Source organism: Neovison vison, chromosome 14, assembly GCF_020171115.1.
Source record: "Neovison vison isolate M4711 chromosome 14, ASM_NN_V1, whole genome shotgun sequence".
Classification (NCBI taxonomy): domain Eukaryota; kingdom Metazoa; phylum Chordata; class Mammalia; order Carnivora; family Mustelidae; genus Neogale; species Neogale vison.
This window is the reverse complement of record NC_058104.1, coordinates 18,384,492-18,410,948: the sequence shown is the minus strand read 5'-3', so window position 1 is coordinate 18,410,948 and position 26,457 is coordinate 18,384,492. Positions and strand designations below refer to the sequence as shown.

Here is a 26,457-nt window from a genome sequence, read left to right as displayed (position 1 = left end):
AGAGAGGCAGGCAGAGAGCGAGGGAAACAGGTTCCCTGCTGAGCAGAGCTTGATCCCAGGACCCTGAGATCATGACCTGAGCCGAAGGCAGAGGCTTTAACCCACTGAGGCGCCCCCACAGTGGGATTTTAGTGGACGTTTCCCTCATGATTCATGGTCAGTCGTGAGCGTCTTGTCAGGTGTTTGCCGTTTCTTTTTTTTTTTTTAAGTTTTTTTAATTTATTTGACAGAGAGAGATCACAATAGGCAGAGAGGCAGGCAGAGAGAGGGGAAGGGAAGCAGGCCCCCTGCTGAGCAGAGAGCCAGGTGTTTGCTGTTTCTGTATCTTCCTTGTGAAATGTCCAGATTTCTGATTCATCTTTTTTAAAGATTGTATTTATTTATTTATTTGAAAGAGAGAGAGAGCATGAGAGGGGAGAACGTCAGAGTGAGAAGCAGACTCCCTGCCGAGCAGGGCGCCTGATGCGGACTCAGTCCGGGGACTCCAGGATCATGACCTGAGCCGGAGGCAGCCACTTAACCAGCTGAGCCACCCAGGCGCCTTTCTGATTCATTTTTAATCAAGTCGTTTGTTTTTTTTAATTGGGTTACAAGACTTCTTTATACATTCTGGATCTAAGATCCGTATCAGATACATACTTTGCAAGTATTTTTTTCCCAGTCTGTGGTTTGCCTTTTAATTTTCATGGTGGTTTTTGAAAAGCAGAAGATTTTAATTGTCGTGAAGCCTGGTTGATCACTTTTTCCTTCTGTCGCATGCTTTTAGGAACGTAAGAAATCTCTGCCTCTTCCACGGTCCGATTTCCTCCCGTGTTTTCATGTAGAAGCTGTGCAGTCTTTGCCCGTCCTCTGTACGTCTGAGCTGTCGGGGGCCTGGTGTGAGGGGGGGCGGGGGTGGGTGCAGTTTCAGCACCATCTGCTTTCCTTTCCCGTCGAGTTCTCTCGGAGCCTTTGTCGCAAATCAAGGGACACAATCTGCGCAGCTGTTTCTGGACTCTCTCCTGTCTCTTGGCTCTCTGGGTCTTTCTGCTAGCAGGATTCGTTCTGGTGCGGCCCGGCCCCCAGGACTAGAACTGGTCCCAGTGATGGCGTGTGCTTTGACTTCCCTGAGTCCTGCCTAGCACGTGTAACTAATGCCACTTGCCCCCTGGGGCTGTCCGCTCACGTCCGTCCCAGCTCCCAGGTGCTGGCCTTGGAGCTTAGCATGCCTCTCTCCTCAGGACACTGGCATCGGGATGACACAGGAAGAGCTGGTAGCCAACCTGGGAACGATTGCCAGGTCAGGATCAAAGGTAAACCCCATCCTCCCCCACCCCCCATGGTCCCCTCCTCGGGTGCTGCATTTTCTGCCCCCTCAGGGCTGGGGGCTCTGTCCCCGAGGCCTCCCTGACCAGAGAGGGCAGGACCCAGCAGACTTCAGGTGCCAGCTCCGTGTTAGCGCTGTGGGGGCGCTTTATCCCTCACAGGGACCCCTGGCTTCTTTTCCTTGTAGACGAAGAGGTAGAATTCAGTACTTTTTCCATAGTTAGAAATCAGCCGACCTCAGGCTCCAAGCCTGTCCATCGGTCTGGAGTGCACCCTTCTGGCTCTGTGTTTCTCCATCACTCAGGACTTGCTTAAGGCGGAGGGGCCCAGCAGAGGTGGTCATCCTTCCTCTCCATCCTCAGCCCTGTTCACAAGAATAGGTCACGCCGGTGGGTGGTCAGCTCTGTGGGGAGGACGCGCCCTGGGGGTCGTGGCTGCCATGTGACCCTTGAGGGGTGGGTGGTCACAGGACCTCTGCCAGCAGCAAGTTGGAGGCTGGTGGCCCTGGGCTGCCTGTATGTCTCTCCTTGGTTTTGTGGGCCTATGTGCGGCCTAAAATGGTATCACGAAATGACAGAAGCACTTGAAATGGTCTAATCCTGGGTCCGAAGTGACTTGCAGAAATTCTGCCTTTAAGAAAGTACATTGCCATGACTGTTCTTCCCCGCCATTATTGTGATTCTGTTTCTGTCAAGGAAAATCGGTGCTGTCGCATACAGTAGCCACCAGCTACACCTGCCTGTTTGAATTTACGTTAAATGTAATTTAAAACTTGGTTCCTCGGGCACACCAGCCCCAGTGTGAGTGCTCGGTACCCAGATGTGGTCCGCAGCCACCCTTTTGGGCCACTTAGAACACTTTTGTCATCGCAGACGGCGTCGTAGCAACAAGTATGTGTGTTTTACTGCATTTTTAATCTTAGAAACTTTGATAAATATGAGTCACAGAAATTAAGCACCTTCTGATACCGTATCGAGCGTGAATGTGGTATATTCCGTTTACCCTTGAAGCTTGGAATCTGGGAGACCCCAGAGGACACATTCAGGAGAACTGTGGGGGGGTGGGTCCCTCTTTCCATGCCCTGCCTGCTCACACTGCCACCCCAACGACCGGGGAGTGTGGCTGGCAGGCGTGCTGCCAATAGGCAGGCTTACGGGCTCCGAGTCAGATACAGACCCAGTCCCCCTGCTGCCCAGCTGGGGCTCTCCAGGCCGGTCACCTCGCCGCCTGCCTTAGTTCCTGGGCTAGACCACGTGGCGAAAAACCACTCAGTGTGGTTGTCTTGAGGATGAAGGGTGGTCCCCACCAGCACTAGGGGGACAGACACGGAGTCACAGACATCTCTTCTGCCGGGGGGAGGGGCTGCCCTCCGTCTGACCAGCCTTCGCTACCACAGGCCTTTCTGGATGCGCTGCAGAGCCAGGTGGAGGCCAGCAGCAAGATCATTGGCCAGTTCGGAGTGGGTTTCTACTCTGCTTTCATGGTGGCCGACAGAGTGGAGGTCTACTCCCGCTCAGCGGACCCGGGCAGCCCCGGTTACCAGTGGCTCTCAGATGGGTGAGTAAATGAGAGCAGGCTCACATCACACATAGGGAGCTCCCTGGGGCCGCCACGGCCGGGCGCACCTGATGCGCACTGCACGAATCAGCTGGGGTATCAGCACTTCACTTGGAAAGTGAGAGTCTCCTGATGGTGTGCTAGTGCGCCTTCCTGGGCTTCCTGTGTGAAGCCTGAGCTGCACTCTTTGGGCAGCCGGTTACTCTTTCCCCTGCAGATGGCCCATGCCGTCTGTCCCTCATCCTTGTGCTCTGGAGTGTGACCTGTGCCACATGGGGCTCCTTTGAGAGTTGCTGGCCTTAGGACCAGGTGGGCACCAGGCATCCTCTGCTCCAGGGCGGCTTCGCTGGGCTCTGTTCTGTGGGAGTTCCTGGGTTTGGCTCATGGGCCTGCCTGCGCCTCCCCTGCCAGCTCAGGCCCGAGGAGTGGCCTTTCATAGAGGCTCGCTTGTTCCGCCTACTTGGGGGCCGAGGCTCTCAGGGTCGCTGGGTGGATGTTCTGGAAGAATCTTGAAGCTCTGTTTGAGGGGAATTGGACCTTGGCCAAATGGAGGCTTGCACTTCAATAGGCTCAAACCTTCATTCCGAGTCCTTTCCCGGTAGAGTCTACTGTCTGCCGTAGGGCTCCGGTGGCGCACGCAAGAGGGGCTCTTTCAGACCCAGCCCGTCTCCCTCAGGCAGAACTGCCATTTCTGTTTAATTCTGAGAAGGCGGCGCTCAGAGGAGATGGGCCAGGGTTTGACAAGGCACTTCTGGGGGTGCGTCCCCCTCTCTTCTCTGAAAACAGTTTCTCTGCCTGAGGTTCAGAAACACGGGGTTGAGGGGGCTTAGTTCGAGTTAGGGGCGGTCCCTGGGCATCTGCTCTTTCTTTTCGGCATTGGGACCACCTTGGGTGACCCTAGAGCCCACGAGGTGACACATGATGGGGGAGCCACACCCTGCGGCCACGCTCCCTGGTATAGATGCAGCAGCCAGGGGCTCAGCTGGGCTCAGAAGTGGTGGCGCTCAGGCTTGTCTCTGCGGGTGGGCTTGGGCCCTGCTTGCGACAGTCCCAGGAAGAGTGACTGGACGTACGGTGGAGGCCCCGTCAGCCTCACTGTGCGCAGCTGGCTTTCTCTTTCCCACATCTCAGGTCTGGGGTGTTTGAAATCGCTGAAGCCTCGGGAGTGAGAACCGGGACCAAGATCATCTTGCACCTCAGGCCGGACAGCAGGGAGTTTGCCAGCGAGGCCCGCGTCCGAGGTGAGCGGGAGCCTGGGCGGTGGGGGGGGGTGCCGTGGTTAGGGCGCCGCTCGGGCTGGTTGCCTGGGCTGGCTGGCTCCGTGCGGCCGTGGGAAGCCGGGCCTGCTGGTGCTGTGGGTTGGGTTCTGTCTTCCGCCCTCGGTGGTTGCACGCGGTGCTTTCCCTGTCGACCCCCCGCCCCAGGCCCTGAGTTGTAAGATGCTTCCCGGGGCTTGGCCTGTGCCCACTTCGCGGAGAACAAGAGCGGGGCTTCCTTGCGGTGGGCTTCTCAGCTGGGGCTGAATGGGTGCTTATCCAAGGTGCCGAGGGTTTCCAGGATTCACCATTAACCTCCCATATGTCAGCCACCAAGAAGGTGTGGGGGTTCGTGGTGGCTTGTGGTGGCTTGGGCCTCAGATCCCTGGTTCTTGTAAGAGTTCTGGTCACCCTACCGTGGCCTGGCTTCGCACTCATGAAACCACTGGCCCGGAACCGTCTGGCGTGCTGTGTCACTTCCAGAGCGCTTATGTATCCAGAAGCTTCCTGTATTCATTGTTGGTGTGTGTTTTTTGTCTTTTCAAGATGTGGTGACAAAGTACAGTAACTTCGTCAGCTTCCCCTTGTACCTCAATGGCAGGCGCATGAACACCCTGCAGGTGAGACCCTCGGCTGCCTGGCGGGCTCAGGTGGCTGTGGGGAGCGGTTGGTACGTTGCAGGGTCAGGGCTGAGTGGCGCTGTCTGAGGCCCAGCGCGGGGGTCCCTCGTGGAAGGCCAGGTCCCGACCGTTCTGTGTCCTGTCCACATGCACCACGTGCAGTTTGGCCGTCCTTCATGTGTTCACAAAGCCATAGTCTCTTCTAGAATGTTCTCACCCCAAAAAGGAATCTGCCTGCATTAGTAGTCGCTCCCTATCTCTCTTCCCCTTGCCCCTGACATGTCACATCAGTGGAATCAGACACCGAGACCTTTGTGTCTGGCTTCTCACCGTAACAGTTCTGGGGTTCATCCACACTGGAGCCCATGTCAGTTCTCCGTTCCTTTTACGGCAGAGTCGCAGTCCGTGGTTAGACATGTTTCTTTGTTGGTTCAGTTGTCATATTTGTGATGTACCCCAGGCACGTGGGCACCTCTGGGCTGGCCTTTCCAGACCCCCTGTCCTGGGAGGGGGCCCTTGTTCTTGAGCCTCTTGTGCATCTTTGTGGAACACCCCTTCCTCCCCATGCTGGAGTCGGGGGCGGGGGCTTGCCCCCAAGCCCACCGCCCTGTTCTGTCCCATGGGCTGGGCCTTGCGTCATCTGCGGGTGCACTTGCCAGCACTTGGGCCAGCTTCCACGGCCCAGCTCTGTGGGGAGGGCACCGCTGAGCCTCTGCGTCCTCCTTTGTCCCCGTTTCTAGGCCGTCTGGATGATGGACCCCAAGGACGTGGGCGAGTGGCAGCACGAGGAGTTCTACCGCTACGTGGCTCAGGCCCATGACAAGCCCCGCTACACGCTGCACTACCGGACGGACGCGCCTCTCAACATCCGGAGTGTCTTCTATGTGCCCGACACGGTGAGGCCCAGCCACGGGGGCGCGGCTGCCAATCCCGGGCTGCTGCTCCGTGAGGTGCGGGCGGGCCTCCCCCAGGGCGCCGGGAGCACTGGCCCTGAGTGGGGACAGAGCAGTATAGACATCCCAAGAATTAACTTGGTAACATCCGAATAAAAGCAGAATTCCTGTCTCCGGTTAGGGGAGTAAGGTTTTTAGGTGAGGGGGTCCCACGTGCGGTCTTGGGGTAGAGCAGAGATGTGCAGGCATGTAGGCGTGGTTGTCGTACAGCCATGGGGAGTCCCTCAGGGCAGCATGTGGGTGTCCCCCCGAGCCATGGGGCCACGTGGGGCTCCGTGGTGCTCTGATGCATTGGTGGGCACTCCGTACTTGTGCCTGGCCTCTCAGACCCCCAGCTCAGCTGCATGACGAAGGCTCTGATGAATCCTGCAACAGGGAAGCCTGCTCGGGGGTTGGAAGAGGTTCCTGGCCTTTTCTGATTGCCGCCCTTGTAACGCCCCGTGGCTCCCCCTTTTGGAAAGTGAGACCCTCGCTGCTGAGTTCTGCACGCCGGTGCCAGCGTGTCCGGGGGCTCGTTAGGACTGCAGAACCTCAGTGCCCCCAGGACCTCCTGAGTCAGAGTTTCCGTTTCAGTGGGTCCCAGTGTGGTGTGCGTGCAGGCTGCAGGCTTAGAGCAGGGCTTGGGGGACAATTGTGACTAGTTCAGGCTTCACAGGCCACACACGTCCTGGAGTCCTGCCCCCGGAGCAGGGATGCCCAGAGGCTGCAGAGGAGCCCAGCTGCGTTCTAAGAAACTGCAGACTCGGCAATTTGGATTTCACTTTTTTTTTTTCCCCAAAGATTTTATTTATTTATTTGACAGAGATCACAAGTAGGCAGAGAGGCAGGCAGAGAGAGGAAAGCGGGGTCCCTGCTGAGCAGAGAGCCCCATGCAGGGGCCAATCCCAGGACCCTGGGATCATGACCTGAGCCAAAGGCAGAGACTTTAACCCACTGAGCCACCCAGGTACCCCATGGATTTCACGTATTTTTGACATAAGAAACCTTTGCCTGCTTTCACAGCCATTTAAAAGTGTACAAGTTGAAAAATAAAAGCGTACAAGTTGGGTGCCTGGCGGGTCAGTCGGTTAAGCATCTGACTCTTGGTTTTGACTGGGGTTGTGATCTCATGTGTCGTGGGATTCTGTTTCCCTCTCCCTTTGCCCCTCCCTCCTCAAACAAATAAATAAATAACATTTGAAAAATAAATAACTGAAAATGAAGTGGACAAGCCGTTCTGGGGGCTACACCAGCCTGATGATGAGATGGATTTTCCCATGGGCCCTGTCTGGTCCCTGGCCGCAGTGGGTTTGGCCTTGCTCACAGGGACATGCACTTTGCCGTCAGTGTCCTCCAGGGGGAACGGGGCGGGTGCTGCAGCTGCCCGGAGAAGCCCCACTCCCTGCTCCCCCTGCCGAGAGCGTGTAGGGCTCCTCCCTGGGCTTCCGGCTTCTGACCTCTCTTCCTTCTGCATCCCCGCACGCGCCCCACAGCTCCCCGGCAGAGCACCGTAGGAAGGGGTGGTTCTCAGTGTCGTCCCCAGAACTCCCCAACACTGCTCTCTCCTCACCCCCAGAAACCATCCATGTTTGACGTGAGCCGGGAGTTGGGGTCCAGCATCGCGCTCTACAGCCGCAAGGTCCTCATCCAGACCAAGGCCACCGACATCCTGCCCAAGTGGCTGCGCTTCGTTCGAGGTACAGGGCTCCGTGGCCGAGCTCCGCCGAGTGGGCCGCCGTGCTGCTGGCCAGGGACTGCGCGGCTCCCGGTGAGGGTGGGGGGCGCTCAGCCCCACTCCCCGGGAGCTTCCCGCTGGCCGCTCCGGTCACGCTGCTGTGACCAGGCTGTGTGCGTCTGCTATCAGACATCAGCAGGGTTTGGGGGCCAGGAGGTATTGCCCCACTGATCCTCCCCTCCCATGTCCTTTGCCAGTTTGCTGTCACCCACGTGTGGTCTCAGTGACAGGCGGGGAGGCGGAGGGATGTGCAGTGAGGGCCAGGCAGAGCCACGGGCCTGCGAGCGTCCTGACGGCCCATGTCTCGCACAGGTGTGGTGGACAGCGAGGACATCCCCCTGAACCTCAGTCGGGAGCTCCTGCAGGAGAGCGCGCTCATCAGGTGAGCTGCCGGCGAGGGGCTGGGGCGGCGCCCGCGCGAGATGGGGTGCCCACCTCTGTCCCCAAGGGTCCCAGCAGGGTGTGGTGCTGCGGCAGGCCCAGGCCTGGGGGCCTGTGTGTGGGGAGATGCGCCCCCATTTGGACATGCTGGGGAGATGCCAGGCACACCGCCTGTGAGGTAGAGGAGGCAAAGGACGACGGTTAGGAAGGATCTGATCGTGGTCCAGGAAGGTCACGGAGAGCATGAAGGCGATCATCTCTCGGAGGCGTCGCTCTGGAATCCCTGTGCGCAGAGGTGGCTGCGTTTCTCAGCTCCCCACCTCCTGTCTCCTGAGTGCTGGCGCTCACCTGACTGACCGTGACCTTTCCCGGGCAGTCTCAGTTGTCTTTTGTGGGGGCGCCATCAGGTCATGGTTGCAGGAACAGTCCCAGACCAGTGAGGCCGGTCACTGGTGCACCTGGACTTGAATCCGTGTGTTACCAGGGGCAGGAGCTGCACAGTGACTGCAGCTGGGCACATGGGGCCTGACTTCAGCTTTGTCGTCCCGTTGCTGGGGAAGTTCACGTGGCACGTGATGAAGGGTGTCTGCCAGGTGTCTGTGTCACTTTAGTCCTTCCCCTTTGGAATTCAGCTGGCATACGTGGGGGTGGTGTTTTGCAGCCATGTGAACCGCTGGTCGCTTCATCAAACTGTTTTTAAGTTTTTAGTTTTTTGAGAGAGAGCGAGGGAGCACAAGCAGGGGCAGAGGGAAGCAAACTCCCCACCATGGGGCTCGATCCCAGGACCCTGACACCACAACCGAGCCAAAGGCAGATATCCAACCGGCTGAGCCCCCTAGGTGCCCTGCTTCCTCGGACTTTCCATGTATACTACCCTGTAGTATGTGTTCATTTTTAAATACCTGAAATTTATTTGTAGGAACCAATGACCCATTTTGTTTGTGGGAACGTTCTGATGTGTTCTTGTCCTCATGCATCTCGCTGCCCCGACTGTGGGCAGCAGGAGGGAGCCTGCCCAGACGGGCCCCCTGCCCTTGGACGCGCCCACGCCCTGCTTTCCAGGCTTTCCTTGTGTTGCGCCTCCGTCTTGCCCTGACCCCAGGACCACTGACTCTGTGAAGGTCCCTGGTTCCTTTGATTGGAGCGTGGTGGCAAGGAGCCAGGATCTGGGCCCTAGGGCTGCCGATGCTGCTGGGGTGTCCTTTCTCCCAGGCCTCTTAGCAGTCAGCTGAGGAATCCAGAAGTCTGTGTGCATGTGTGCGCGTCTACACCGGCTTGCCTCTGTGTCTGGCGGCCTCTCTGATGACCTGCAGGCACCACTGGGACATTGGTCTTGACTCTTCCCACGTGTGCTGCTGTCTTTAACCATAAGCCATTGGCTTCTTGTCACCCCTGACCGGGAGCGTGGACCAGTTCCCCACCATGCCGTGGCTGCTGCCCTCCCCTCGTGCTCGCGCCCCCCGCACCTGGTGGCTCTGACCTTCCACACTGGGCTGCGTGATCACCCTCCTCGGGCTCCATGTCCAGTCCTAGCCGCTGTGGCTGCCCCACCCTGGGTGTGGGTGCTGTCCTGTTCTGCCCTTGGCCTGAGGGACTGAGAGGCTGGGGACAAGAGCAAAGAGGGAGGGCTTAGGGGAACAGGAGACCGTTGGCCCCCTATCCTGCGTTATTATAGAAACACATAGTAATACTGCTTTTGTAAAAGAAAAGCAAAATATTGGCAAGGAAATGAGAATACCTGTAATTCCACTAATGAAGCTGCATATAATTTTATGTCACTCTGTAATGCCACAGTAAACACCCCAATCCCCTCAAAGTCTGAGTTGTGTACAGCTGGTTGTGTCTGTAGCGTGTGCCGTGTCAGCCCTGGCGGCTGCAGTGCCCAGCAGTCTACAGAGACACTGCAGTGCGCAGGTGGTGGTGGGGACAGGCTTGGCGCACGCGCACCCCGTGGTCTCTCCGTGTTGGGATTTTTCTGCTCATCTTTCCAGCGTGAGGTACTTTCTCATGTCCTTAAGAACCGGTAGAGGATGTGATGATCGGCCCGGCAGTTTTTTACATTCCTTTAGCCTGGTCTTCCCCATCGAGCACAGGGGCTGTTCCGTGCGCCCCCGCGGAGAGCCAGTCCGTAGAACTGACCTTGGGCTCCGGTGCGATCTGCAGTGGGAATGGAGACCACGGCCCCACAGGGGATCGGTTCTCATTCCTGCCTCTCGGGCGTGTCTCCCCAACTGGGGTTTGTCGGGGGTCCCTTTATTTTTGCTTCGTGTTTTTTAGTTTCATCAAAATGGTGTTATTTTCACTTCTGTGATTATTAGTGGGAATGAATGTTTTTCCTGCCATTCTGATCTTAGACGTTGTTTCTGTGGGATAAATGCATTTCTGTTCTGCAGGAAACTCCGGGACCTTCTACAGCAGAGGCTAATAAAATTCTTCATTGACCAGAGTAAAAAAGATGCCGAAAAATATGCCAAGTTTTTTGAAGATTATGGCTTGTTCATGAGGGAGGGCATCGTGACCACCGCTGAGCAGGAAGTCAAGGTATGATATGGGTTTCTGGGCCTTTCTCTGGGCTGCCACGCTCCATGGAGGCCCGAAAGCTGAGCCTCCTGGGACATGAGTATGGCCTAGTGGGGTGCTGTGCAGGGATCGGTAAGGCAGCGTTTGGCCCCCAGGCCTCCGTCACGGGACGCGGCAGGCCTGGCACCGCTTCCGAGTGTCCTTATGGTGTCATTCAGCACCACACTCTTCCCGGCCTAATGCTGGAAGGAGGTGGGCGTGCATGGTCTCCTCCCACAGAAGTTTGGGGTGCTCTGGAGATCACATAAGACAGGGGACAGGGCAAGGTGCCTGTTTCTCGTGGTGGGAAGGGCGTTCAGGGCGTTTTCACAGTATGATTGGTAGAAATCCTTTAATGCCGTGTCCCTGGGGCCAGAGTTCAGTTTAATTACTTAAAAATGCTTTAATCATCCCATAAACATTTTCTGGCCAGTTTTAAATTGTCATGTAATTCATATACCATAAAATTCACCCATTTATTTATTTATTTATTTTAAGATTTTATTTATTTGACAGCACAAGTAGGCAGGGAGGCAGGTGGTGTGGGGGGAAGTAGGCTCTCTGCTGAGCAGAGAGCCTGACGCGGGGCTTGATCCCAGGACCCTGGGATCATGACCTGAGCCAAAGGCAGACACTTAACTGACTGAGCCACCCAGGCGCCCAAATTCATCAAAAGGTCAACAGTTTAGTGAGCAATTCAGTGTCCATATGTTCACAAGTAATGCAACCACGACCATCCAGTTCCAGAACATTCTTATCCTCCCAAAAAGACACCCATTACCATTAAGCAGGGCCGGGATTTCATCTGCACCAGAACAGCAGGAGGTAAGGAAGGACACGACCGATGTCTGGGGTTCCCCAGGGGGTTCTTCAGGCCGTGGGGCTTGGGCCTTGGGCCGTCCTTGCTGCTGGCTGGTGGCAGGACCCCTTCACCGCCCCCCTGGTTCCTGGTGCGGGCCTGTCTGAACATCTGTGTGCTGCCAGTGACATGTTTCTGGTAAACCGACGTGTGGCATTTGCAGCCCCGTCGTGCTATTTCATCGCACATCGCCCCTGAACAGGCTCCCGTCTTCCTTGTGTCCCCCTCTCGCATGTCTGTGCTAGATAATCGAGAAGTCAGTGGTGTAGACTAGGCAGTTTAGGTCCCAAGTCCCATCTGGGCTGGTGGCCTCAGGGACCTAGGCTGCAGCTTGTTGTCGCTCCTCAGTCCTTAGCAGGCACCTCCCACACTGAGAGGCTAGGACACCAGCAGGCCCATAGACTTCAGCGGACAGGGAGGAGGAGGACAGACCCTGCCCCACCTTCAGTACACGCCCGCCGTCGTCCGGACCCTGCCTTGGTCTAGTCTGTGCTGTGGGGAAGCCTGTGAATGTGGCCTCTGCACCGCGTCCGCGTGCCCAGAGGCATGGTCAGTGACTGGAATGGAGGATGCTGGGTTGGGCGAGTCTCTGCCACAGACGTGTCTGGTCACTCCTAGCACGAGACTGGAGAACCCCTCTCCCCAGGCACCTGGACCACCTGGGGTGGAGGTTTTCTGCAGGGTTCCCTAGACTTTCGTTGGGGGACTTGACGGATACCACCAGAGCCCCCGCAGCCCCCCAGGGGCTAAGCGCCAGCCCTGGGCCCGGCAGGCGTGGGTGAGGCCGGCCAGAGCCCTTCCCGTAGCCACAGGCTTCCAAGGTGTGTGGCAGGCGGTTGGGAGGCCTTCAGGGCAGGACCTGGAACAAGCGAGCTGGCCTTTGTCCGCAGGAGGAGATCGCGAAGCTGCTGCGGTACGAGTCCTCGGCCCTGCCCGCCGGGCAGCTGACCAGCCTCCCGGACTACGCCAGCCGCATGCAGCCTGGCAGCCGCACCATCTACTACCTGTGCGCCCCCAGCCGGCAGCTGGCCGAGCACTCGCCCTACTACGAAGCTGTGAAGCAGAAAAACATGGAGGTGGGTGTGCCATGGGCCAGGGCCGGACTACCAGTGTCTGAGTGCCCGAAGGAGGGTCTTCTGCTTGACAGACAGTGGCTGGATGGGCTCCGAATGGGCCCCGGGACATTGGACGACCAAGCAGCACAAGGTGACGTCTGGGTGCCCGGAGGCCCAGCTGAGCTGCTATTGATTGCGTGTCTCTGGGGATGACGTGGGTTCCTCCGTGGAGTCGTCGTTCCTGCTGCTCTGACAGAGCCCAGACCCCTCTCAGGGCCGTCTAGTGAACCCCTTTATCCGTGCGGCTCAGGAGGCCCCAGGGTCTCTGGTGTGGCCTTTCTGGATGTGAGACCCTGCCCGCACCTCCTGCGCCCCCTCCCCGGTCCCGGGCAGACGTTCCCAGGCCCAACGCCGCCTCCTCCGGCCCTCGTAGGTTCTGTTCTGCTACGAGCAGTTTGATGAGCTGACTCTGCTGCACCTCCGCGAGTTCGACAGGAAGAAGCTGATCTCCGTGGAGACCGACATCGTCGTTGACCACTACAAGGAGGAGAAGTTGGAGGCCGGGGACCCAGGTCAGCTCCCCTTCTGTCTGGGCCCAGGCATGGGCGGTGGCCGGGTGCGTGGGGAGGCAGGCCCAGGGGCTGTGGACGTGGGGTCCTCTTTGCTTCTTTGTGTCCGGGGTCCCCAGCCTGCACAGAAGCAGCTGTCGGGAGCCGCTTCCATTTAGATCCCAGGACCCCTCCCGTGCCCTGTCCAGCGTGGCTTCCTGAGAGGATGAGAAATCATCCTTCTGAGAAAACTCCTACAAAATTCCACGAGTCTCAGGCAACCGAAAGTGTCCTTTTTTTAAAGTAGGCACCGCACCCACTGTGGCGCTGGGACTTGTGACCCTGAGAGCACGAATTGCGTGCTCTGCCGGCTCAGCCGGCTCAGCCAGCCCCGCGCCCCCGGGAGAGTCCTCTGTGAGGTCGTTCTAGCTGCTCGCCCTTAGGTGAAGAGCTTCTTGGGAAGCTTCTGTCCTCGTGCTGGTGGCCAGCAGGGGCTGGAGGGAGCCTTCCTGCACCCGCAGCGGGGCAGAAGTGTTTCAGGACCTGGGACCACCGCAGGGGGTGGGGCTGCCCGTAGCAGCTCAGGGCTCCCTCCCTTCTGCTCCCCGTAGCCGGTGACCGCCTGTCAGAGAAGGAGACAGAGGACCTGATGGCTTGGATGAGAAACGCGCTGGGGTCACGTGTCACCAATGTGAAGGTGAGGACTTCGAGAGATGGGCCACCTCCGTGACTCCACAGCTGCCGGTTGAGTGGCTGGCCTCGTGTGCGCTCTCTGGTGGGGGGGGGGGGACACCAGGGTCTGGCTTGGGGACGGGCCTTTTGCTGCTCCTCCCAGGGCCTGTGTACACGTGGGGGAGGCAGCGCGCCGGAGGACGCCAAGTCCCCTGGGAGCGTCTTGGGAAGGGCTGGTGAGAGCGTGGTCTGCAGGAAGGGGGCTCAGGCCATCGGGGTGGGCGGGCCTGCAGGGTTCCCCACAGTCGTAGGACGTCAGTGGCCCCCGTGAGGCCGAGGGCGTGGGCAGCCAGGTAGGATGGCCCTAGGACAGCCATTGATACATGAGAAACCGGGGGCTGTGAGGGACACGGGAGGAGGGAGTCCCCATTCAGGATTCTGTCCTGGGAACTTGATGTGGCTGCAGTTCCCGCTCCCTTCTCAGTGGTGCGGGGCGGCGGGGAGGGTGTCCCCAGAGACCTGCATTCTCTGCTGTCCCCTGGGGAAGCTTCTGACCCGGTCAAGGCCCTACAACCCCAGGTCCCCCCTTCCTCCCGCTGTGCCCTCACCCGGTCCCCGGCCTTGCTTGTAGGTGACTCTGCGACTGGACACCCACCCCGCCATGATCACTGTGCTGGAGATGGGGGCCGCCCGGCACTTCCTGCGCATGCAGCAGCTGGCCAAGAGCCAGGAGGAGCGCGCTCAGCTGCTGCAGCCCACGCTGGAGATCAACCCCAGGTAGGCTCCCAGCGCCGTGGACCCAGGGCACCCATGACTCGTCCCTGCGCGGTGATGCTGCGCAGATGGGGTGCGGCTCACGCCTGACACCTACCAAGGGCAGAAGGCTTCCTGGCGGTTTGAGAACTACAGACACCAGCTGTGTGATCCAACTACATTGTTTATCCCCTCCTCCCCCATAGGAGGTTCTAGAACACCGCAGTGCTGGCGGTTGGATGCCCCCATGTCCTGCTGTCCTGGTGTGGCCTGTCCCTCCTCAGCCGCCCCACAGCCACAGCCCTCACTGTAGAGACTTAGAGCTCCTCACTGTGCTCTAGTCTGTCGTGTGTCCTGGACACAGCTCTGGGTGGCCTGTCAGTGGTGTCCCCAGGCATGTGCTTCTGAGGTCCTGCCTCCTTCACTTCTCAGCGGACGGTGGCCGGAGGAGGGGGCGGGCGTTCGTGTCGGGCAGAGTAACAGGCAGGGCTCTGCCTCGGCGCCGTGATGCAGCCTTTCCTGGTCGTTCTCAATTGGAGGCTGCTTGGACGGTTGCTTGGACCACTGTGTCCTGTCTGGCGCTGCCCATGTTTGCCTGAGGCTCACCTGTCCCGGTGGCCTGTGTGGCGTGAGGAGACGCTGCTGCTGCTGCATGCAGCTGGCGCAGGAGGCCCCAGGCCCTGCGCGCCGTGTCCTTCAGCTTGGGTTTCTGATGACACGCCCGAGACTGTCCTTTGTCCTGTTGTTCTTGTAGTTTGCGCTATCTCAGTTGCATCTTCCAGTGTCTTTTCGTCTGCCTGAAGATGTGTTCTGAGGAGTTCTTAATTTTAAGGGTCATAATTTAAAAAAAAACTCATTAATTTGAAGTCTGGTTGACATACGGGGTCAGTTTTAGACACACAACGATTTGACACTTACGGACACGTCCACTTGCTCGCCACGATGTCCTTTACCCTGTCACTGTGCGGTCCTGCTCATCCCGTGAGTCTGAGCCCTGTGACCCCTTTGCCCACTTTGCGCACCCCCCGTGCTACAGGTCTGTGTTTGGTGCTTTTCTAGGTCTTGTTGAGAAATCTTTCTCATCCGGGTCTTAAATGTATTCTCCTAACATGTCTGTCTAAAAGTTTTAATGTTTCGGCTTTGGGGCTGGTTTTCGTCCATCTCTAATTGGTTTGGGATGTAACAGTCGTCGTATCTACTCCACATGAACACCTGAGCCGCTCACGCCTGTCCTCTCCCTGCTGACCCGCCTGGACGTCTCTGTCCAGTGGCCGCAGGGCACAGTCTTCCCCACAGGTCTGTGTTCAGTGACCTTCCCTAGTTCCCTTCAAGGGTATCTTCCCTCCTGCACATGTGCGCCGTACGAGGCGGCCTGACAGGTTACACGTGCGCGCACAGTTCAGCTTTTGATTGAGATTCCAAGTCAATTTTGAATGAATTGGCATCTGTATGTCTATTCTGTCATCCCTGAACATGCTAGATCTGTTTATTTTGGGGTCTTTTTTGGTCCCCCCCCCCTTTTTGGTATTTGAGAGAGAGGGAGCGAGTGAGAGAGAGAACACAAGCAGGGGGAGTGGGAGGGAGAAGCAGGCCCCATCGAGCAGAGAGCACGACGTGGGGCTCGATCCCAGGACCCCGGCAGGTAAGGTTAACAACCAAGTCATCCAGGTGCCCTGAAATTTCATCTTCTAACTTGCAGCTGTATATGAAAACTTTTGGGGGGATTTTGTATCCAGTGATTTCATAAGATTTATTTTACAGAGAGGGAGTACGTGGTGGAGGTAGGGACAGAGGGAGAGGAAATCTCCCGCCGACTCTCTTGAGCACTGGGGCTTGATACCATGACGTTGAGATTATGACCTGAGCCCAAACCAACAATTTTGGCTGCTTAACTGACTGAGCCACCCAGGCGTCCCAACAGTAATTTTTTAAATGAAATTTTGCCAAGTTACCAAAATGTTAGAAGATCGCAAAAAGCAAACGTCTCTAGGCTTAGAGTATATATACTTACTATACTAAGTATATATATAAATAGTATATATATGTAAATATATATCATCTATATATTAAAATATATGGTTTTTTTTCCTGGATTCTGGTCTTAAGTTGTTGTATACGTTTTTTTTTTCATGATTTTTTAAGATTCGGAGAGCGTGGGAGTGGCAGAGGAGGGGAGGGCGAGGGAACCTCAGGCAGGCTCTGTGGAGCGCAGAGTAAGACACGGGGCTCGAGTCCGTAACCCTGAGATCATGACCTGAGCAGAAACCAAGAGCTGGACGCTCAACCTACGGAGCCATCCAGACACCGCTGTGTGCTTTACTATTTTTATAATTTTTTTTCATGTTGGTTTATAATCATAAAATTTTTAGATTGCTGGGGAGAGGAAGGAGGCTCCTTTTCCGCTTCATGAGCTGGATGACTAGACACAGAGTCAGCGGGTGAGACTGGACGTGGCTTGTGGCTGGTCCCCGCGGACTGGCCTTCGTGGCGGCCCAAGAATGGTGCTGGGAGGTGGCTGTCCCGGGTGCTTGTTCCTGTTGCCAGAGACTATTTTGAAATTTCATTTGCTTTTAAAATTGGTAACATGTTCATCTGGTCCAGAAATGGGAAGAACCAAAGGAACTCACAGCCACCTTTCCCTTGTACCCTTGTCTCCTGTTGGCCCACATTAGGGGCGCGTGTTTGCCGGCGGCCTTGGAGTGGTTCTGCCAGACATGGTGCTCTGAGATGGGCCGCTGCGTCTCAGGGCAGCGTCCCCGCCCATGCTGGCGGATTCCCACTGTCCTCTGTGGCAGTTAGACACGCTTCGATTTCTTCAACGCCTTCAGTTTTACCAAAAACTTCCCAATTTTGATGTAGGTTGCATATGAGTAAGGTCAGATAGGATTTATGGTGTTTTCTCCTGTGCAGAAATGCTCTCCTCATGCTGTTTCCAGTCTCCCTTTTTGATCTCTGTGTGTTTTGTCTCAGCTTCAGCAGTCCTGAAATTTTCTTCTTCTAAGTGGTTGTTTTTCTTTTGATCTATGGAATGTACTAGAAATCCAGCAGTGTTCTGGGTGTTTGGCCGGTTACCCTCCCTCTTGTACACTTTCCGAAGATTTTATTTCAAGCGAGAGCGCGAGCATGAGCAGGGGGTGGGGCAGAGGGAGAGGCAGGCGCCCCAGTGAGCAGAGCACGATCCCAGGACCCCCAAGTCAGGACCCGAGCTGAAGGTAGACACTTAACCCAGAGTCCCTTAAGCAAGATCAGGACCCTGTGATCAAGAGGCCTCCACAAGGGCCCCCAATGTTGGCTTTTCACTTCTCAGAACCCGCAGTGCAATCACTGCAGCCTTAAAATACGCTTTAACACTTAGGCATGGTCTTCCCGGGCTGTTGTCCCCGTGCTTACAAACTTACTTAGTTACCTGAACTAAGGTAATCTGTTAAATGTATGGATTAAGTAGGGTTTCTGATACCGAATGTCTTGTTCATATATTAACTTTGGTACCTGCTGTATTTGCAGATCAAATCTCTGATTTCTCCTGCTTTTCTTGGTGTAGCATCTGGAATTCACATTATCTGCTTTTTCTTCTTACACAGGACCATTCTACTACACTTTTTTGAAGGTTCAGATCACCCCAACCTCAGAAGAGTCCTCACAACACAGAGGCCCTCGAGCTAACTCTGGTGTTTTCTGTGCCACAGACACGTGCTGATCAGGAAGCTCAGTCAGCTGCGGGACAGCGAGCCGGAACTGGCGCAGCTGCTGGTGGATCAGGTGCGTCCCGGGGGGGTCTGAGAGAACTACGGCAGCCGCCGCCCGTTCTGTGAGCCTGGGTCGCCTGTTGAAGTGGGGCACCTGTTGCCTCTAAAACCCTGCTTCATTCTTTTGCGAAGATTTTGAGAGCCCGATGGGGGACTTGAGCCCAGGACCCTGACATCATGACCTGAGTTGAATGACTGAGCCACGCAGGCGCCCCTAAGCCCCATCTTGGGAGGAGTAGTGCTCCTCCTCTCTACCCCCTGCAGGGCCGTGTCCTCCCACTGACGGGCTTCTCCTCCCTCTCAGATCTACGAGAATGCCATGATCACCGCAGGACTCGTGGATGACCTCCGCCCCATGGTGGGCCGCCTCAACCACCTGCTTGTCAAGGCCCTGGAGCGACACTGAGGGGCTGCCAGCGTGAAGGGCCCCATGGGCCCCGCAGGGACTAGGGCTGCAGCGGAGCTGATGGAGGAGGAGGCAGCCAAGACCAGCCACGGAGAAAGGAGGAGGTGCCACCTGTGACAACAACCGCTATGAGCTTTATTTACTTAAAAGGATTTTTTACTTACAAACCTGGGTTAATCTAAGCGACGAACCAGTGTCGGGACTGTGAAGGTAGGTAGGGCGCTGGGTTGCCACGAGCCCCCCACACACTGCAGAGGCAGAGAGAGTGACCAGGACCTGCCCCGACAAATGAGCATAAGGACAGGCAAAGCTGTAGGGGTTGGGGGAGGCTGCGTCCCAGGCTCCGCTCACGTCAGACCCTCTTCAGTGTTACCTCCACCGGGTAGTGGTCGCTGATGGCCTGGGCCTGTGGGGAAATGCCCAGTGAGGACAGGGGCGCACGACCCACTCTGCACACGGGATTGCCTGCTCGGCTCCCACGGCTCTCTGTCGGTGCACAGAATCTCTGTCGGTGCACAGAACAGAGACAGCCGCAAGTCCCCGGGGTGCAGGCCAGAGCCCCAGGAGAGCTGAAGGGAAGGACACATACCAGCTGGTTGCTCAGGCCGTAGGCAGCCTGGAAGTCAAAGGGGGCAGCCGAGTCTGGAACGATGGCGTGTTGGAGCACTGTTCCGGCTACCACGATCCTGCCGCGCACAAGGTGGTCCCTGTCAGCCCCAGGGCTGGCCACCCTTCCCCCCATCTCTTAGTCTGGGAAAGGTCACGCATTGGGGCTGTTGGAGTCCATCAGGCCCTTGCTGGGCTGAGGGACTGGGAGCCCGTCCCCTAACCCAGGTGCTAGGGCCCCAGACTGTAGGAGGGTGAGTGACCTAGGTTTTGGGAACTTGAACCTAGGAGACAAGACTGTTCCTGGAGGTAACCCCGTCCGTCCCTGCCTACCTGTCGTAGGCACAGTGCGTGGCTGTAGACGTGGTGTCCGCAGTGTCAGGGATCAGCCACTGGAAGGCCGGGCTTGTGCGCAGGCGGATGGAGGCCCACTGGGTGGGGGCCACGTAGCTGCAGCCAGCGTTGAAGTCGCCCAAGAGCATGATGTCCTAGCGGGAGATGGCAGCCACTTGGCCGGGGGCACACGGCACATACCCCCAGGGCCTGGGGCCGGGGACTCACCTCCAGGTCCCACTTCTGCCGAACATCCAGGTAGACATCATAGAGCAAGTCCATCTCTGCCACTGCGTCCAGGGGGGCCGCGTGGAGGGGAACAATGGCGAACTCCCGGACCTCTATGGAGATTTCCTGCTCAGCCCTGGCAGGGTAGGGGGCACGAGCCCATCCCAAGGGGGTGTTTTCCTAAGTGACTTGAACCTCAGACCAGAGCACTAGGAGTGACCAGGGCTTTCCAGGGATCCCAGGAAGGGGTGCGTACTGGTGAGCGGGGAGTGGAACCGGACGATGGCGGGCTCGCGGCTGAAGGTGTCGTTCCCGCAGGGCTCACAGCCGTCGTCGTACTGGTAGGTGTCCAGCACTGTCACCTGGTCAGGCCTGGGGAGGGCCGGGAGTGAGCCTGTGACCTGGCCCAAGTGGGCAGCACACAGTGGGGCTCTGAGCCCAAGGCCCGCAGTCTGTGGCCTCCAGTTCCTCCCCCCATGACACACTGCTGCCCTCAAGGGCCCCCCGCACCCAGCCTTTGGGGAGGGCCCCTGGGTGGCCCCTGTCTCTGTGTGCCAGGGCTTTACCTGAACAAGAAGAGGTAGCGTTCCTTATAGCTGCTGCGGCCCAGAGGCTCACTGACCACGTAATGATAGGTGTCTGGGTCATCCCTGGATCAAGGAAACGAAGTGCCTGTCAGGGCTCCTGTCTCCGTTCAGCAGTTGTACCATGTCCTGGGGGGAGGGTCACCGTCCCGGGCCTCCCCAGGCCCCCCCCACTGCCATCACCCACCGGTTGAGTGCATCCAGCAGCTTCCCCACGGCTATCAGGTGGCTGTCTCTGACCTCCTGGACGATGGCGATGTCGTAGCGACTCAGGATCTACGGACAGGGCCACGGTGATGCTGAGCGGGGCAGCCTGCGTAGCCACTGGGGAGCCGGGTCCCGCCCGCTGTAGGTCCCCACAGGGTTGAGCTGTTCCCTGGGCGCCTTCGTGGAAGGTCTGGCGTGGGACTCTGCTGCTGGCCGTGGGAGGGCACAGCAAACGGGGCGGGTTCTCTCACCAGAGGCTCTCCACACCCTGGGTTGTGGGTACCCTCAGGACGGACTGCTGGCCCAGTGTTCCCAGGACCTGTTAGACACTGTCCCCTCTCCCCGCCCTGGGGTTCCTTGGGGACAGCCCCGCCTGGACTGACCTGCACGATGTAGTGAGAGAGCGTGGCATTGGACATCTTGGTCTCCCCAAAAGTCCGGATGTTGAAGGCTGCTATTTTTAGGGACAGGGCCACCTGCAGCAGGCCGGCCAGGGCGAGCAGTGCCCCCATCAGCCTGGTACCCCTCATCCTGCAGGAGAGGTGTTTATGTGTGAGTCTGCAGTAGGACTGTGCCCCGTCGTCCCCCAGAGTCCAACCAGGAGCAGCTGGTGGAGTCCGAGTCTGAATAATCCCGCTTCTGTGGGCTGTGCTGAGCAGACCGGGGCAAGACTAACAACCCTCTTCCCAGTGTCCAGAGAGCCAGACAGCGAAGTGAAGGGCCCTGGGTGTTCTCCCTCCTCCACCCGCCAGAAGACAAGCCCCTGTAAGAGTCGCCAGCCCAAGGCAGCCCCTGACCCTCTGTTGCCAGGACACCGGCTCACAACCCTCCCTGTCCCAGGCACCCACCCAGCTGGGACTGGCAAAGGTTCTTCCCAAGTGGCCTCTAGGCCTAGCACCCACTTTCCATGGGCCCCATGTCACACTGGCCTTAGGGCACCAGACACTCACCTGAAGTTCAACTTCTACGATCGCAATAGGAATTCTTAGAAGAATCAGGAATCAATATTCTCTGATTGGTATCAACACTCTCTTCTTGCTGCTTTAAGAAAAAATTTACAAAGGGGAGTGAGTTAAAACATGAGGGTGAGAGCCCCATGCAGAGTTGTGGCTGAGTCCCAGCAGAGGCAATGTTCGTCTCCCCCTCGGGTTTTAAAGGTTTAGGCAGCTGTGACCTTTTTCAGGGCATCACCCAGAGGACAGAGAACAATGGTGCTGCCTGTGTGGCTTTCCCACGTTCGTGGATGGCTGGCGTGCACCTATCTCAACAGGCACAGGCTCCCGCTGCTGTAAACAGAGCACCTGATAATATTTGCACTTGGTTTTAAAAAGTCTAATGAACTGGCCAAGGTGCCCTTGTCCTTCACACATGCTGCTCTCCCAGGGATGGGGAGGGAGGAGGTGTGTGCAAGTGGGCGGGCCTGGCTATGTTCCTGCCTGACCTAGAACCACAGGTCAAAGCCAGCCATCCCCTGAGGGGCAACCGCTGCTTCCTCATGGGTCCACAGTACAGGCTGTAGGCCACTGGGCCCCAGGAAGCGGGGGGGGGGGGGATGTGGGGCCCACCTCTGCTGCCAGCAAGGCAGTGGGGAATTTAGGGTGAAGGAGTGTGTGTTCTAGGGGGAGGTAACTCAGGTGACTAAGTCTCAGGGACACGGTCAAGCAGCTGGAGGCTCTGGGCTGGCCCTCGCCTCTAGTCACTTTTGTTTTAGAATCCCTGTCCTGTCTGGAATGATTTCTGTGTCTACAGAAAATAGTCACTAAAAAGTTGGTGGCTTAACTGGACAGAAATGTATTCTCTAACAGCTCTAAAGACCAGAGACCAAAATCCGTTTCATGGCACTGAAGTCAGCGGGTCAGCAGGGGCTGCATCTCCAGATCCAGGGGGCTCCAGGTCACCCCTCTTTGCCCACATCAACACGCTACCCTCTGCAGGTCTCTCAGCCCCTCTTACCAGATCCGGGGATGGGATTTAGCCTCCTCCAGACTCGCAGAACCTCCCCCCCCATCTCAAGAGTCTCAACTTGAGGGGCACCTGGGTGGCTGTCGTTGGGCATCTGCCTTCGGCTCGAGTCATGATCCCAGAGTCCTGGGATCAAGTCCCACATGGGGTTCCCTGCTCAGCGGGAAGCCTACTTCTCCCTACATCAAATAAATAAATAAGTTTTTTTTTAAAAGTCTCCATTTGATCACAGTAGCTAAGTCTGTGTCCTGCCACCCAAGTAAAATTCATGTGTCCTGGGGATTAGGACAGAGGTCTCTTCTGGGAGCCATTCTGACCCCCTGGAAGGGGTTCCACCCATCAGGGGACGGCTGTGGTCTCCAAGGCCAGCTCTGTGAGAGAAGAGCGGGCCGGAAGGGTCTCCCCCTGTAAGGACGGGGTGCAGGGTGGCCTCAAGACAACAGGTTAGTGTGGGTCCTGCTGGAGCGTCACAGGGCAGGACACTGCAAAGCGGATGAAAAACTGGCCAGAAGGTAAACCGACAAGACCAGGAGCCCAAGGTAATGAAAACCTGCTGACACACTCGTCAGTTCACCTGTCCCTCCTGTGCAGTCAGGTGGCCTGGCCCTCAAGCTGCCAGCACGCCCATCACAGCTGACCGAGGATCGGCTTGCTGCCTCTCCCATCTGCAGTCGGGGTTTCTAAGCACAGCAAAATCCAGACCCCCGCCCAGCCAGCAAGACTATTGGCGTGTGCAGCGCAGGGAACCGGAGCCCTATTCTGCCCCCCCCCCCCCCCACTGCCCAGACATCCATCCCACCCCACCCCACCCCGGACCTTTTGTAGGAAACCTGGCGGTGAAGCCTGGGAACACACCTGGAGGGAAGCCACCAGCGCTGCTTCTGACCGAACATGGGATGTCCCCCACAGGCAGCACAGGTGTCACTCACATGGCAGCTGCCTGGTCCGTCCGGTTCTCAACACACGCGACACAGGCACCTGTTGGCACGCCCTTCTTGGGGAAAACACTGCCCTTGTGCCCTGAAGAGCCCCTAGGTGCGCTCTGTGCCCTCCCTCCTGGGTCTTGACTGCGGCCCCACTGGAACCAAGAGCCAGGACCAGTGCGAGGCTCCCCTCCAAGTTTGGCCTCCAGGAGAAGCAACACAGCCCACAGAAGAGCTGTGGCTGGGAGGAGGGGGTCTGGGGCCTGCTCAGCAGCTCGCCAGCTGCATCTTCAGCCATTTGTTTGTTTTAAAGATTTGACCATTCACTTGAGGGCGCACACGCGTGCACAAGCAGGAGGGAGGGATGGGGGGAGGGAGACGCAGACTCCCCACTAAGCCTAATGCCAGGCTCAATCCCAGGACCCCAGTATTATGACCTGAGCCAGGCAGATGGTTAACCAAATGAGCCACCCAGATGCCCCGCATCTTAACTCATTTTGAGCCTCATTTTCTTCATCTATAAAATGGGAATAAAACTGTCACTGCCCTCTTAGATTTAAGTATCAAACGACAGCATTCCACAGAACACACATTTCATACCTCCTTAAAAAGTCCTCTTATCCTTAAGAATAGTTAATCGCAAATGGTGTGTTTCTGTCACCCTTACCGTTTTCTCCATCAGTCAGCTCATTAGGTGACCCGCAATCCCAAACTCAGCGGACAGGTGCGTTTCTTCCTCATGCTCAGAAGCCCGCAGCTCCCAAAGGCGCGCTCCTGTGAACGGGGGAACGTGAACTTGCAGAGGAGCCAGCGCCCAAGGCCTCGAGAGGCCCCGGTTCAGAATGTGCACACAATGGGACCACGTTCTCTTGGCCTCCACGATGGCCAAGCCCAGCAGCAGCAGTGGGGAGTCAGGGGTACGCTCCCCCATGCTCAGCCCCGTAAGAGACAGAGTCGGTGCCCGGAAAGGGCAGGAAGCCCCGAGCTTCTGGCATGTTTCAGTCCCGACAGCAGGGAACTAGCAGCGACAGCAGACGGCCCTCTCTGACCGGCTGAGCTAGCTCACATCCATCTGGACAGACTGACACCCTCTTTGGTTGGACTAAACCTGCTCCAGAGACAGGAAGGGGAACTGCACATCACAATGGTTTACTGAAGTCCAAGCCGGGTCTTAAGCCCCAATGTGGCTGAAATCAAAGGCCAAGGAGAAAGTCCTCTAAGCACTAAGGCCGGCAACAGAGGGGCGCCTTCGTGCACGTAGCTGGCCCACTCCTGAATGCTCTGGGGTGGGGGTGACTTCACACCAACATGTTCACACCAACATGTTGCCCTGCAGCAAGGATGACCACGGCAATGGGAAGGACCCAGCTGTGGTTTCCACACGGCGCACTGATACGTGTCTGGCCCCATGGACCCTGCAGGGCGCTCTAGGACACTTGCAGTGTCTGAGGAGAACAGCTGAACTCAACGTGGGGGGCGCTGTGGGGGCGGAGCCCACGGTTTCAGCATTCGCTCTCGCTGTGTCTGCATGGCTGCGGGTCTCTGTCATCACTGTGAAATCCGTGTGCGACGGGCACCAATGATGGCAGCATCCACACTGATTCCAAGATTTCCAAGTGCCCAAAAGGCACACACCTTCCATTCCTAAGTAATTTTAGTGACTTAACTGAAAGTATTTTTTCTTCAAGTTCGTATGTACAGATCTTCCTCAATTTACCGTAAAGGTTATGTCCTGATAACCGCAGTGACCACACTGAGAACCACAACTTTCCACTGTTAGGTTGAAGTATCATCGAAATCCACTCAATAAGCCTAATCTACCAAGCGCCATAGCTTAAGGCTCACCTCCCGAAACATGCTCCGAACACAGACATTAGCCTACAGCTGGGTCAAATCCTCCAACACCAACCCTATTTTATAAGAGAGCGCTCAGTATCTTGCGTGCTCTGCTGACTACTGTGCTGACAGTGAAAAAAGAATGGCTGCCAAGGGTAGATGGACTGTCACCCTTGTGACCGTGTGGCCGGCTAGACCGTGGGGCTCCTGCCACTGCCCAGCGTCTGGAGAGAGGATCCTGCCACAGATCCCTCATCCGGGAATAGACCGGACCCACATTCAGAACTTGAGGTACGGGTTCTCATGAAGGCAGACTGCTTTTCATGTTGTAAAGTCAAAACTCTTAAGACGAACCACTGTAAGGTAGGGACTGTACATTACTTTCCCCAATGTCTCTTAAGTTGTTAGGACATAAATATTTAAGTTGTTCAGACTTACCTATTTAATTAATGGAACTGTTAGATATTTTTGGCCTAGGCAGTCCCTTAGAATAATTACAGGACCCTACGTAGGGGTGCTCCGAACTGAGAACGTTTGGGTCTGACATATACATAATGAATACGCCTGAGTTACGCTATCTGTAGTTCCTATACTGAATAGATCGTCTCTTCTGGCCTTCGTCATTTATAACAGACAATACCCATCTCACTAATTCTCTAAACTGCTAATGAGAATAATTATGATCTCAACTCTATTTAAATGCACAAGTGCATAATGACTTAAAAAATTCATCAGTCTGGGGCAGCTGGGTGGCCCAGTGGCTAAGCGTCTGCTTCCGGCTCAGGTCATCATGCAAGGGTCCTGGGATCCAGCCCCGCATCAGGCTCCCTGCTCAGCCAGAAGCTTGCTTCTCCTCTCCTCTGGCTTGTGTTCCCTCTCTCCCTATGTCAAATAAATAAAATCTTAAAAAATGAAGCAAAACAAAAAAAGGAGTCAGCCTGTTACTCCGCAAGTGGAAGTCTCCCTGCCTTTCCTATGTAGACGGGAGCACCCAGTCGCCCAGTGGTTATGAGGAGCCATTCCTCTGTACAGGAGCACTCCAGCCAAGCAGTGAGGGACTGCCAGAACGTGAGCCTCGGCAATCTGGGACCCTACCAGAGGCACTCCTCGTCGGTGGTTACTATCTCACAGAAGACAACCAGCTGTCCACACCTCAACAGAGGACACAACAGCACTTAAGAAGGAGCTTGCCAAAACCACCAGGGACATATGCAGCCTCTAGATCTCAGGGCCGACTTAAAAGGGACAGAGGTGCATCAGTCATCCGCACCATGGGGACACAGCACAATCCAGACTCTGGGAAACTGCGGGACAAAGAATGGTCTCATCAATAAATTTTTCAAGAGAAGGAACGACAGATTAAAATATGAGATCTATTACTAATTCCATGTAGA

At 56.7% G+C, this 26,457-nt stretch overlaps 2 protein-coding genes across 5 annotated transcripts in view; one reads left to right on the top strand and one right to left on the bottom strand.

Annotated features, from left to right (window-relative positions):
- The window catches only part of TRAP1 (TNF receptor associated protein 1), a 54,160-nt gene extending 35,609 nt beyond the window's left edge, over positions 1-18,551 (top strand). The window contains exons 5-18 of the mRNA XM_044233658.1: positions 1,221-1,292; positions 2,702-2,862; positions 3,994-4,103; positions 4,665-4,738; positions 5,479-5,634; positions 7,247-7,367; positions 7,718-7,787; positions 10,180-10,327; positions 12,095-12,280; positions 12,693-12,831; positions 13,419-13,504; positions 14,111-14,256; positions 17,919-17,991; positions 18,283-18,551. Of these exons, the coding sequence (XP_044089593.1) occupies positions 1,221-1,292; positions 2,702-2,862; positions 3,994-4,103; positions 4,665-4,738; positions 5,479-5,634; positions 7,247-7,367; positions 7,718-7,787; positions 10,180-10,327; positions 12,095-12,280; positions 12,693-12,831; positions 13,419-13,504; positions 14,111-14,256; positions 17,919-17,991; positions 18,283-18,384 (1,644 nt within the window). The 3' untranslated portion in view covers positions 18,385-18,551. The remainder of the gene's footprint in view (positions 1-1,220; positions 1,293-2,701; positions 2,863-3,993; positions 4,104-4,664; positions 4,739-5,478; positions 5,635-7,246; positions 7,368-7,717; positions 7,788-10,179; positions 10,328-12,094; positions 12,281-12,692; positions 12,832-13,418; positions 13,505-14,110; positions 14,257-17,918; positions 17,992-18,282) is intronic.
- DNASE1 (deoxyribonuclease 1) overlaps positions 18,499-26,457 on the bottom strand; it is a 53,150-nt gene continuing 45,191 nt past the window's right edge. For 2 of the 4 annotated variants that reach the window (XM_044233718.1, XM_044233719.1), the window contains 10 exons: positions 23,895-24,001; positions 21,293-21,383; positions 20,726-20,873; positions 20,323-20,411; positions 20,118-20,201; positions 19,808-19,923; positions 19,552-19,664; positions 19,324-19,478; positions 18,974-19,070; positions 18,499-18,790 (listed from right to left, as the gene is read on the bottom strand). In XM_044233718.1, the coding sequence (XP_044089653.1) occupies positions 18,737-18,790; positions 18,974-19,070; positions 19,324-19,478; positions 19,552-19,664; positions 19,808-19,923; positions 20,118-20,201; positions 20,323-20,411; positions 20,726-20,872 (855 nt within the window). In that variant the 5' untranslated portion in view covers position 20,873; positions 21,293-21,383; positions 23,895-24,001 and the 3' untranslated portion in view covers positions 18,499-18,736. Of the gene's footprint in view, positions 18,791-18,973; positions 19,071-19,323; positions 19,479-19,551; positions 19,665-19,807; positions 19,924-20,117; positions 20,202-20,322; positions 20,412-20,725; positions 20,874-21,292; positions 21,384-21,516; positions 21,694-23,894; positions 24,002-26,457 lie in introns of those variants that run through there. The other 2 variants (XM_044233720.1, XM_044233721.1) reach the window with 2 other exon arrangements.